Source organism: Pseudomyrmex gracilis, unplaced genomic scaffold, assembly GCF_002006095.1.
Source record: "Pseudomyrmex gracilis isolate BER0280 unplaced genomic scaffold, ASM200609v1 scaffold_80, whole genome shotgun sequence".
Taxonomy (NCBI): Eukaryota; Metazoa; Arthropoda; class Insecta; order Hymenoptera; family Formicidae; genus Pseudomyrmex; species Pseudomyrmex gracilis.
This window is the reverse complement of record NW_018020664.1, coordinates 223,497-235,808: the sequence shown is the minus strand read 5'-3', so window position 1 is coordinate 235,808 and position 12,312 is coordinate 223,497. Positions and strand designations below refer to the sequence as shown.

At 37.2% G+C, this 12,312-nt stretch overlaps 2 protein-coding genes across 5 annotated transcripts; one reads left to right on the top strand and one right to left on the bottom strand.

Moving 5' to 3' along the window:
- Positions 1-45: 45 nt before the first annotated feature.
- On the bottom strand, positions 46-3,610 carry LOC109855094 (NADPH-dependent diflavin oxidoreductase 1). Of its 3 annotated transcripts, XM_020428936.1 has the most exons (5): positions 3,445-3,610; positions 3,119-3,273; positions 2,025-2,141; positions 372-1,859; positions 46-285 (listed from the first exon to the last, which is right to left on the bottom strand). In XM_020428936.1, the coding sequence occupies exons 3-5, from the start codon at positions 2,111-2,113 to the stop codon at positions 60-62; spliced, it is 1,803 nt and encodes a 600-aa protein (XP_020284525.1). In that variant the 5' UTR covers positions 2,114-2,141; positions 3,119-3,273; positions 3,445-3,610; the 3' UTR covers positions 46-59. The 3 variants fall into 3 exon arrangements, with proteins under 3 accessions (XP_020284525.1, XP_020284526.1, XP_020284524.1); XM_020428937.1 differs by lacking the exon at positions 3,119-3,273; XM_020428935.1 differs by lacking the exons at positions 3,119-3,273; positions 3,445-3,610 and adding an exon at positions 2,221-2,311.
- LOC109855093 (ubiquitin thioesterase trabid-like) lies at positions 2,475-8,959 on the top strand. Of its 2 annotated transcripts, none has more exons than XM_020428933.1 (8): positions 2,475-2,547; positions 4,800-5,825; positions 5,920-6,201; positions 6,280-6,481; positions 6,698-6,975; positions 7,062-7,291; positions 7,391-7,817; positions 7,981-8,959. In XM_020428933.1, exons 2-8 carry the CDS (start codon positions 4,969-4,971, stop codon positions 8,057-8,059), a joined length of 2,355 nt encoding a protein of 784 aa, XP_020284522.1. In that variant the 5' UTR covers positions 2,475-2,547; positions 4,800-4,968; the 3' UTR covers positions 8,060-8,959. The 2 variants fall into 2 exon arrangements, with proteins under 2 accessions (XP_020284522.1, XP_020284521.1); XM_020428932.1 differs by lacking the exon at positions 2,475-2,547 and adding an exon at positions 3,659-4,251.
- The last annotated feature ends 3,353 nt before the right edge of the window (positions 8,960-12,312 follow it).

The following is a 12,312-nucleotide window of genomic DNA, read 5'->3' as shown; positions in this document are numbered from 1 at the left end:
CTTGTTGAAAATGTATATATATATTTTATCAACATTCTTTTGACTATAAGAAAGTGTTGTTAACTCCAAGTTTCCGTTTGATATCGATTGTTTTTTTCCAATTGCTTGATGAAGATTTCGGCCTCTTCATTTGTCATTTTGCCGATCTCCTTCGCCAAATTGACAAACTCATCGCGCACATTGTCTGGCATGTTTTTCGAACTTCCCGCTAAATAAATGCTTCCGCTGTTTTGCAAAAATTGCCAGCACAGTTCTCCGTTCTGACGAATAACGTGTTGCACATATCTGAAAAGATGGTAATGCGAGTTTTTTAAATCTTTTTTAATTGTTTTATTTATTCGTTTTTATCATATTAATCGAGTGAGACTTACATCTTGTGATCTTGATCCCTGGAAAACGCGCAGAACACTTTCAGATTATTTTCCCTTGACAGACGTTCGAAGTCTTCCCTGCAGTGATAATCCTTGTCTTTGTTTCTGCATCCAAAAAAGAGAATACACTCCTTTAAATCCTCTTTTTCCATTGTCATGTCCAGGAGTAAGGATCGAAACGGAGCTACTCCGGTTCCGGGACCTATCAAAATCATCGGTTTATTGATTTGAAACCGAAAAGTTCCTTTTTGTAACCAAAATATTACTTTGTCGTTAGTTTTCAGACTCGCCAGCCACTTCGAACACAAACCGAATCGCGGTTCCATCAGTCTAGTCTTAAATTTGACCACCGCCACCAAAATTTGAACGTTATTCGGGGTGGCCTTTGAGCAAGACGCGATGCTGTAAGGACGCGGTTTTATGGGAGACATGATCTCGAACAGCAGATTGATGTTCATTTTACTGGTGGTGTGAGGAAAGTCCGCGAGAACTTCCAGGATGTTTCTTTTCGGTCTGTTTATGTAATCATAAAGTTCCTCTTGACCCTCGGGAGCGGAGAACTCGCGTAACTTTTCTCTCTCCAATTCATTTTCACTGATAAGAGACAAGGTGTGCATCGTGGATCTTCGCGGTTTAAAATTCAGATCCCAATATTGTTCAACTATCTCTCCCAAAGATAAATTTCGCGTCAAAACCAACGGAACCTTTATTTCCTTCTCCGACACTTGTACCATCGTGTCGGGAAACAATTTTATGTTGTGCTCGTGAAGTATATCGAAGAAACGTTCGACTTGGTCCGCGGAGTTCTTCGGTCTGACGTAGATAACGTCTCCGGGATCGTATTTAATATCGTTCGCTTCGATCTTTATCAATCTGACATCTTGAAAATGATCGTCCGAAGTGGTTCGTACATTTTCCACTACCGTTCCTATTCCAACCGCGCTGTTTACATTCATCTCTTGCGCGTAGATGTTACTCGCATTCGATTGAAATCGACTGTTTATTGATCGTTCAATGTTTTTCGACTGATCCGGTTTTATTATCGTAACATCGTATCTCTCGATCGTCGAATTTTCTTCGTCGATTTTATCTTCCACAGAAATGTGGAAAACGCTCGCAATTTCTTCCCACAATTTTCTGACCCACGGATCAACGACGGCGTCGATTCCCAAGTTGTGTTGATCGTCGGCAAGCCCGATGGGCAACAATTCCTCGCCGCCTAATTGTAACAGGCGTTTGTTCAATTTTTTCGCGGCAAAGTTGAATTTCGAGTAGGAACTATCGCCCAGACCAAGCACGCCGTATCGCAAATTTCGGAGCATATTCGAGGGAAGATTCTTGCGCAGTAAATGTCGCCAAAATTGTTTCATGTTAGCCGGAGGATCTCCTTGTCCGGTAGTCGCCACAACAAAGACAATCAATCGTTCGGTAAACAGATTCTGAATGTCGTAATCATCCAGAGACGAGACGGTGCTTAGCAATTTTTTTCTGCAAAAGTTGTAGGGGTTTTGATAAGTTTTAATTTTTTTGTAGTTTTTCTCCAATTTTAAATTTAGGCTTTACTTATATTCATATTTGTTGCAAAGATTTATTACGAGGCAACAGATTGCTGAAGAAAAAAAAAAGATTTCCAGAAAGGATAAGCAACAACACCTTTTAGCGCTTTTCCAAATCTGCTCGGCGACGTCCTGAGCGGTTCCGGTCTCACTTCCGTACAGCACCCGAATTGTTAATCCGTTCATCCTCACGTCGTGTGCAATTGCAAATTTTCTACAATTAAATATAGAATTTTCTTGTTTTATTTTCCCTTGTCTTTGCGCGCTAAATCTTTTTTTTTTTTTTTTAATACCTTGAAAAGAATTAACGGCGACGAAAAAGCGAGATTCAAACTCTGTATCTCGCAAACGACGCGCGAAGAAAATTGGTTTCGACTTTCGCAATACCTTTTGTAGGAAACAAATCTCGCGATCTCGGTGACGAAATGTCAAGGATAAATGTTTAGACCAGGCATTTGGCAGCGCGGGTCCGAGATATTTATAAACAAAAAAAAAAAAAAAAAAATATAGTTTTATACAAACTGTTGTTGTTCGCGCGCGAGAGAGTCTCCCACGAAGTCTCTCTCGGCTACCTTTCGGAGAGGTGATAAATTGTTTGATGAAAAATTAATCTCATTAAAGTAAGCACAATCATCAGAAAGAAGCTTGAAAGCTGCGAGGCGTGCGAGTTTAGTTTAGTGAGCGTTTGTTTTTGAAAAATTGTGCGACTAAAGAAACGGGCAAAAGTAGCAACGACGTGTGCGACGACGGAGTTTTCAACAACGAAACGTCTCTCTCGTTGTGAAACGTCGAGAATGTTAAGAGCGACTTTTCAGATTGTCATTGCGAACGTCATTCTCTCTGTCTCTCACACACGTCAAAAACAAGAACCTTGAGAAATACGCGGATACGAGCGCGGGAAAGGCAAATAACACATTTGGAGGTTAGGTCGATCTCCAGTGATGTAACAAAAACTCAGGTGGCAACAGTGGGGTAACACCTCGTGACACCTGTGCAAATATAAAAAAAAAAAACGATGGGTTACGGATGAGAGTTCGGTCAACTCTTGACTAATTCAATCGAATTGATTACTTCGCGGAAACGACCAATCGTACAAACGATCCAGTCCGATCTGATTGGTTAAATTAATCAAGGTTGATCGAACATCCGAATCTTGTTATTTTTTTTTATTTTTTTTCCCTGCGATTTTACCTTGTGCTTCTCCCCAACGACGAGAATCGCGAAATTGTGCGCAGTTCGAAGTCGTTTTACCGAAACCTTGAAATCTCTTGCCATTTAAATTGCTCGGATTTTACATTCGCGAGGAGAATTTATACGCATTGAGTCATCATGAAAACGCGTGAAATCTAGGGAAGGAGAGAATTAAATATTACTTAAAAAGAGTCGTCATGCGCGCTTCGAGCGGCTTAAACCGAGTTTAAAGGTTAATCCGTCGATGATTCGACGTAAAATTCTACAGAGAGTGGAGAGTGGAAAAAGAACGCAAAAAAAAAAAAAAATTATTCAAAGTTCATTACGTTCCAGATCCTAGGCGCGCGACGGATGTGGATAAAATTAATCGTTCTCGCACGCTGATAATCTTCTAACGGTAAAAACAAGTCCGAGCGGTTGGCAGTACTGGGTGTCCGTCTGTTTGCGGATGACTGTCAAAACCTACTTTCATAGGTAACAAGCGAGATCGTTGTCGTCGTCGTCGCCGTCGCCGTCGCCGTCGTCGCCGTCGCCGTCGCCGTCGCCGTCGTCGTCGTCGTCGTTCCCCCCCGTCTTTCGTGCAACGGAGTTTTCAAACATCGCGACGAGTCGAATAAGAACACGGTGTAAAACGGCGCGATATTATCTTCGCGCGCATATCGGTGACAACTTCTTCGCGTTTCTCTCGTGCCTTTAATTTTCGGAGAAGAACATCGTCGTCGTCTCTCTTCCTCGGTTCGTCGATGCTCCGTCACGGTCATCGTCATTGAGCAATCTCGTGGGAGAGGAAAGTGCCGCGCGATTTTTGGAGTAATCCGCTGCCGTACGCGAATTGTGTCTCGCGTACGAAATTCGTGTGGCTTGGCGCATATGTGTGTGCGTGCGTGTGTGTGTGTGTGTGCGTGCGAGCGAGCTAACCTATTTGCATCAAACGCAAATGGTGCGTCTGAAAGCTTTGTGCTCGTTGCTGCATGAGTAACACTCGTGTCGACCGGATCGTCAGTTTCAAGGATTTCTTATGGAGGATAGTCGAGTGTGATAGTTACTTTTGACAAACGGAGGAATCGGGGAGAGATTCTCGAGGAGAGAGAGAGAGCAGCGGTCCTCCAACGATTCTGTTGCCAGCAGACGAGGTAAATCCGAAATGACCGATGGATTATTTATTCACGGTATATTTGCTCGGAGTATTTTGCTGCGTTCTTTTTGACGTTTCCTTCGACTGTCCCCCAAGGACACGCGCGACTTCGATTTCGAGACTCGCGATTTCTCGTGCTCGTCGAATTTTTTTTGTCGCGAAAATTTTGCGCCCGGAGCAGGTAGGTAGGTAGGTTAGATTTCGAACGAGAACGCGCGTCGACACGGAACCTCAAACACCGTCGAGTCACGCGGTGTCGCGTGTTTTGTGATTAGCAATATGTAAAGAATTGACTGAGTTCGGTTTCGGATGTTTAAATAATGCGTTTAGGTGATGCGAGATTAAGTAAACAAATTTTTTGCTGATGTTTGTGCTGAAAAAGTGTGTCTTTAAACCTAAACTTTACGGAGAAAAGCTTACATTTGAAAATATTCTATATTTCTTATATTAAAAAAAAATATTCTTAAAAATATTTAAGAACATGTAGTTATCTTCGTGTTGAATTTGTGTATAGATTTTTCTAAATATGCTGTTTTTTTTTTTCAGATTCCCTCACAGATGTTTACATTGACATATCTCTAGTGACTTTGCTTCACTACAATCAGACACAATGCTGATCATGTAGCACAAATTGACTTCACACACACATATCTCCCAGCAGACCATGCATGACAAGGTGTAGAAAATTTGATTCACAATATAATCACAATATTTAATGCTCGGTGTATATTTTGGCGCCACTTTTCAACCAGACACCATCAGCCTTATAAAAAACAAATACTGCATTCTCTGCAGCAAAGGAACCAAAAACCAATCACTCATTAATCTTCATTCAGTGAAGATGAGCAGTAGACTTGAAGAAACGGAGCAAAAATGGACTTGCGAGTACTGCACTTATGAGAATTGGCCCTCCTCCTTAAAGTGCACCATGTGTAGAGGCGCCAAACCTCTTTTAGGCGAGGATATCTATCGTCTTCGTGATCCCAGTCCTCAAAGAGGCTCGTCCAATGTGGCTTCTGGTCCTGTGCCGCAAATAAGTTCCACACAAGATAATTTTATCTCCCAAAATTATAGTCAGAATCTTCCTTCAGGAGGAAAATGGGCTTGCAACATGTGTACGTATCTCAATTATCAAAACACAGTGCGCTGCGTTCAGTGTAGCAATCGGAAACCGTTGGGTAATCAGTTGGTCAACTCTCTGGCATCAAATTTGCACGAACATTTAGCGCCACTGCGACTGGCTGACGGTCCGCCGAACTTGGGCTCAAATTCTCAACTAAACCCCTCGCCGATTAATCTTCACCCCGAAAGATTACAATACAATATACATCCAGAAAAATGGTCCTGCCACGTATGTACTTACGAGAACTGGCCCAAAGCAACCAAATGTGTCATGTGTGGCCATTTCAAGGAAAAAGATAGAAGAGACAGAGGAACGCAAGGAAATGTGGGAATAATTTTACCGAGTCCCGAGAGAGAACACGGTCAAAGAAGCATGCCGTCACCGCCGCATCAAACTTCGCCTTATATTCATCAGACACAGAGGGAAGATAATTTAGCGATAGGAAGAAGGTAAATATATATTTTGTAAATCTATTTTTAAGTGATTATGACAAACCAAACACATCTTATATTGAGAATAACACGTATCTGTGAAATTTTGCAGGAATTCACATAGATATACCGATAGCCGGAACGACAGTTTATCAACTCCTCAATCCCCGAATAACTGTGATTATGAGCGTCGATTGAAACAGCTGAGACGCCACACCGACTGGTGTTGGCTAAACGCTTGTCTCGGTATCGTCGAGGGTGATAACACACCTGTTGAAGCTTATCTGGCAAGCGGTGGCAATCCCGCCCGTCAATTGACGCATTCTGAGGTTTTGCTTCTCAATAGAAGCAGCGCGTTTGATGTCGGACACACTTTGGTGCATCTGGCTATTAGGTAGAGAAATTGAATATCGGTAATGCGGAGAGCTAAATATAAGATTCTTTGTATACTAAAAGATTGGATTTTCGATAGGTTTCAAAGGGAAGATATTTTGGCAACATTGCTGTCGCAAATCGAAGGTTCGGGCTCGGGAGTGAAGAGGGTTCCGAGTTACGTCGCGCCTGATCTCGCGGCTCAAATTCGCCGACATGTCACCAATAGCATACGCTTACGCAAAGGCTCATTTCCTTGTTATTTTGTCACCGAAATGACTACTTTCGCGCTGCCAGCTGAGGTTATTTGAACATATATATTGTACATTACAATTTAAGATCCAAATAATTAGAATGTCCATATTGGGAAAAATGACAAATTCTCAGGGAATTTTGTCTGTGTAAGAAAACTCGAGAAGTTCTTATTATTTTTTTGATGTTTCAAACTTAATGATATCTACAAATTATACGTGTGCGTGTGTGTGTGTGTGTGTAAAATTGTCGAATATATTTTGAAGGTTGAGGATCTACCTAGTATTGTGCAAAAACAGATGCTGGAAGAATTGTTAGACAAGGAAGCTCAACAGCAATTGGAAGGCGGTGGTGGGGAACCGCCTGCTCTAAATTGGTCTTTAGAAATTACTGAACGATTAGGCAGTCGTTTGCACGCGCTCTGGAACCGATCGGCGGGAGATTGTCTCTTAGATTCCGCCATGCAGGCCACTTGGGGTGTCTTCGACAGAGACAACGCTCTAAGAAGGGCGCTCGCTGATACTCTGCAGCAAGCGGGACAATTGTGAGCGCATTTTCATCAAGGCTGACAAAAAAATATATTTATGTGTAAATATACACTTGTATTAGATATATATGTATGTTTCACAGCTTTTATCCTCGTTGGAGAGAGTACGAAGCCTCGCAAGCGGCTAGGATGTTAGATTTCACTCTAGAAGAAACGCAATGGCAAGAAGACTGGGAGAGTTTGTTAGCGACGGCAGCTCAGCCCGGCAGCGCCTTAGAACAATTGCATGTTTTTGCTCTCGCTCATATCTTAAGACGACCTATTATCGTTTATGGAGTTAAATACGTCAAAAGTTTCCGCGGTGAAGATATAGGTAAATCTAACATCAAAAGTTTTTTTTTTTTTTTTTAATATAACGAGAAGATTCTATTTTAGGATTATAAAAATCGCTACATTCCGCCATTTTTTGTAGGCTATGCGAGATTCGAGGGTGTTTATCTTCCGCTCTTATGGGAGCCTTCGTTCTGCATCCGTTCGCCGATCGCGTTAGGTTACACTCGCGGCCACTTCACGGCGCTAGTGCCAATCGAGCCGTACGCGTCGTCCAGAATACCGCCTATCGCGCCTCACGGTGTGAGCGGTAACAACAGCCCGCTCGAGCAGTTACAGATTCAGATGCAGACGACCTTCATGCCGCTGATGGATCGCGAGCACAAGCTTCTGCCGATACATTTTCTCACGGCGGAAGAGATCGGCCGCGAGGAGTCCATCTACAAGGAGTGGCTGGACGTTTGCAGGACCGAGAGTGGGATTCTCGTAGCGCAACAAAAGCTTCACAAAAGACCGCTGCTTGTCGCGCAAATGCTGGAGGAATGGTTGAACCACTATCGTAGATTAGCGTGAGTTATTTTTCAAATTTTACTATGAATTTTTCTTCCAACATTGCTAATGTATATCTTAAAAGTTGTGATATATGAAAATGAGTAATAAAATTGTCGCAATTTTATCAAAACTTTTATAATCAGTCTGACCTTTCAAATTTTTTGTTTTGTGATGTTGCAGTCAAACTAACGAAGCGCCCTTTTCGAGACCACCCACACTGCAGGATTACAGCAGCGACGGCGATACCGAAGACGAATAGTATAGTAATAATTGCAAGAGTAAAGTGTTGTGACTGACATGAGAAGCGTCTCTCTCACTCTCTCTCTCTCTTTTTCTCTTTCTGTTCTCGAAAGTTGAGTTCTGATCGAAAATTTATTAAAAAGGCTACAATTACGAGGTGAAAACTACAATACATACATACGTGAATTTTACTTAACGTTTCTCTTGAGTATAACCGGATACAAAGAAAACAAATTTACTACGTCCATACATATACGTATATAACATATATTCTCTCACTGACAATGCATCGTTAAAAAGAAAAAAAAAAGTCGAAGACTGTCACTGAATACTGCGTTACAGTAGACTCGATGTAAGTATCGTAGATATAGGTAAGTTTTTTTCCCTTTACAATTATGTTTACTAACTCTGTTCGTCTTTTTCCACATTATAACGCATGAGCAGTCACTCAAATTGCGTAGCTCGCAATATTGTAATCTCTTTTAGTTTATATCTAAGGATTTATGTTTATAAAAAGTCTCAGAAGAGTCTCTCACTCTCTTCGACTCGTATATCAATAGTCTACTGTAATGCATCGCAGTGTGCATCACCGAATGTAAAAAAAAACTTGCGAAGTTTGAATCGAATTTGTACAATAGACGCATCAGGTTTGTAACCAATCCTCAAATAACTCTTGTTCGAAAACTCGCAAGAATTTTGTGTTACTAATAACATTGGGGTAGAAAATTAAATGATTAACTGATTAGAAATGAAAAAAAAACAATTGAAAAAATAAAAGAATTGAAAATATAATATATTTCATTTATTGTATATTTGTTATAGAAATTGTTTTCAACGGTTGCTTAGTGGTGATAAAAGAAAAAAAAGATAAACTTCTTTGTTGAAGAGATTATTTTTATCCAAACAAATTGTTAATTAAATAATTAACTACTACTTTTAAAAAAATATAGATACTTACAAAAAAGTTGAAAAGATGTAACAATTATTTTACCACAAAAAAACATCGATAGGAAAGATATATGGCTTTAATTTATACAAAAAAAAAAAACAAATTATAAATATATATATATATATATATATAATATAACTTATATAACTATAAAACTTCAATTTGTACAAATGATCGAACCTGCGTGTTATAAATATGTTACATATATAAATATGGAAGTGTTTAAACCAATACACATTATGTACAAGTATAATTCATTACCAATGACAGTGAATTAACTAGAGAACATTGTCATTTGTTATATATTATGTCGATTCGTTTTACATAATAGAAATTTAATCGTTAGGGGAGAAGGGCTATCGAATAAAAAACATTTTTTCACATACACAGTTTGTAAAGATGTAGTCTGTAGGTGAGAGGAAAAAAAAAAGAATTTAAATATTTATCTCGCGGAATTTGTGAAAATGTTTAAACAGTTAAACTCTTTCTTATTTGCTAATATTTATCATGTTTTACGATGAACAAAATAATGCAGGGTGTTGCTTAGCAAAGACTTTTTTGGCTTATTAAAGATAGAACAATTTAGGTAATTTTTTTAGTAAAATTAAAAAGTAAATAGTCAATATTATTAACAATTTTTTAACATTAACAATTATTAACAAATAGATACTTGAATCTTTAAGTGATAAAAATAACATTTTTGTACAGTAGACACGTTTATCTTTGTTTGAATTTTAAAGTTTTTCTCAAATATAAAATATTTGATCACGAATATAATTGTTATTACTTTAATATGTATATATATATATATTTACATAAATGTATACTTTAAATACACATTCTATATATAAATGTATATATAAAGATATTAATTTAATATTACATACTTAAATTACATATCTTTATTGATTACTGTAGTATAACAAAGCAATCAGAAAAACTGAAATTAACATTAATGTTCAAACATTAAATATATCTTCTTTTTTTTTCAAGTTTATTAGTAGATCTACATTTTATTAGTAAAAAAAAAAAGAAAAAACAAATGTCAGTAGTTGAAATTCGATCCGGCACACCCTGTATATAATTCCTATACTTGATATGTAAAATAATAATAAGAATAGTAATAATGATAATACAGAAGAGTCAAATTCCGTGTACAATCGTTCCGAAGTAGTTCCATTTGGTACACCTTGTCGCTGCGCGTTAAAAAATTCAGCAGCCACAAACACAAACGAACAACGATTTGTCTTTTTAATAATTGAATATATATTTCGCAGATTTAGAGCGTTTATCTTTGAGGATACGTTAAGTGAAAAACAAAAAAAAAATATCTATACATAGTGAACACGAAACATCGCGCTTCATGAGGAAAAAAAAATATGGTTTTTTTTTGCTTGCGGAAAATTTAATACGTTATTATTTAATAGCGATATTAATGATACATATAATAATATTAATAATAAAAACAACAATGATAATGTATTGAACTTTTCGCATAAATGTAGTTTATACACACACGCACACATACACATTTGCGTTAAGTAATAGAAATAACATTGCAAACTTTTATAAAGAAGCGATGAGAAAAGAAATTAAAAAAAAAAAAGAAATGAGCGTTCAATTAGTATGTATGTTTAAGTGTTAGAATTTTTTTGTTATCAAACATCAGATGCACACGTACAAACACAACACACACACACACACAACATACATTTCGACGACGCATTCTAGTGAATGAGCAATTGCAACAAACGTTTAATCAAAAAAGTACAAAAGATTGCTGGATACGTTTTCTTCGGACGCGCGCTCCTTCGTTTCTTTGACAACGATGATAATTTGTCGTTTCTTACCAATGTCGGATTAACACATTATGAACGTCTAGTCTTTTGCATGTGGCGTCGCGTCGCGGTTCTTCTTTATCTCTCATCGTGCGATCGAAAGTTACGCGGGGGTAAGAGCATGCGAAACGACTCGGAGTTAATTTAAAATTACAATTACAATCGGAAATCAAGGTATCATTTTTTTGTTGGGGTTTTGATTTCTTATTTAAAACGCGCGTGAGAACAAAAGCGAGAATTTTGAATGAAATTTGTAAAAACTGAAAATAAAAAATGACGATATACATGTGGATTGAAATATATTAAAGGGAGAGTGTGTAAATGTTCCAATACGCGCGCGTTATGAAAAAAGAGTGTGTTTTAGTTATTTTCGATGTATGTTTCACGTCAAAATTATCACTTCCTTTATATTCAGTCACGCCAGTTCTGTATAATCGCATTCTGTAGTTTTCCCAGTATACATATATAATAAAAAAGAATATAATTTTTTTAGAAAAAAAAAAAAAACAAAAAACGAAAATGTCGTTGAGCAAACTTGTGACAACCGAAAAATTTCTTATTCAAATCGCGCGCACGGGTTTATTTTTCATTGAAACTAAATTGAAACTTGCAACGAAAAACTTCGATTGTGATTTTCGTTGTAAGGTTTGTTGTGAAATTTATATCGGTTTTCCTGATTTCCAAGGTCGAATGAAATTCAATATCGATGAAAGCGACAAAAGCTAAATTTCTCACTTTTGCAAATATTTGGTTATTATTGAAATGGAATATTGATATGTCGATAAATTTCAATTTATTCAATTCTTTTTTTTTGTCACAAACATGCGATAGTATTAACTTCTATATTAAAGCAGAAGGAACAGAGGAGTGTCTTTACGATAAAATAAGAAAGATATAAAAAAAAGAACTAGATAACGTTTGACACGCAAGAAAGGGGAGGAGGGGGAAGAAGAGATGTTTTCCTTTCGAAAGTGAAGTTTTGTCTGATGTTGCCAGAATTTTACTATTGGCAAGTGATATACAATATAGAGTTTTAAGAGTCTACTCTCGAATTAAAAGAAGAGCGGAGACAGATAGAGAAATTTATAAATATATATAAAAAAAATATAAATAACTATAAATAAAATAAAATTTATCTTAGATATTATATGTGAAACATATATGTATATGTGTGTATAGTATATATACATATATACAATGTGTGTGTCGATGTACAATAATTCGAAATAACGACTTATTATTATAATAATAGTAATTATTACGACGATTATATTGATGATGAATATTATAAATAAAAAATACTATTATAAGAAAAATGATCGAGATAAAATTACAATAAATATTGAATTGCTTTATGCCAGTTTTTGGTTTCACTATAATATTATTTTAGTAAAAACGCACTAAGAAAAATAAAAAAAAATTGGAGTTTCTTATTACTAAAGGAATAAATTGTACCTAATATAATATATAAATTGTACTAATGTA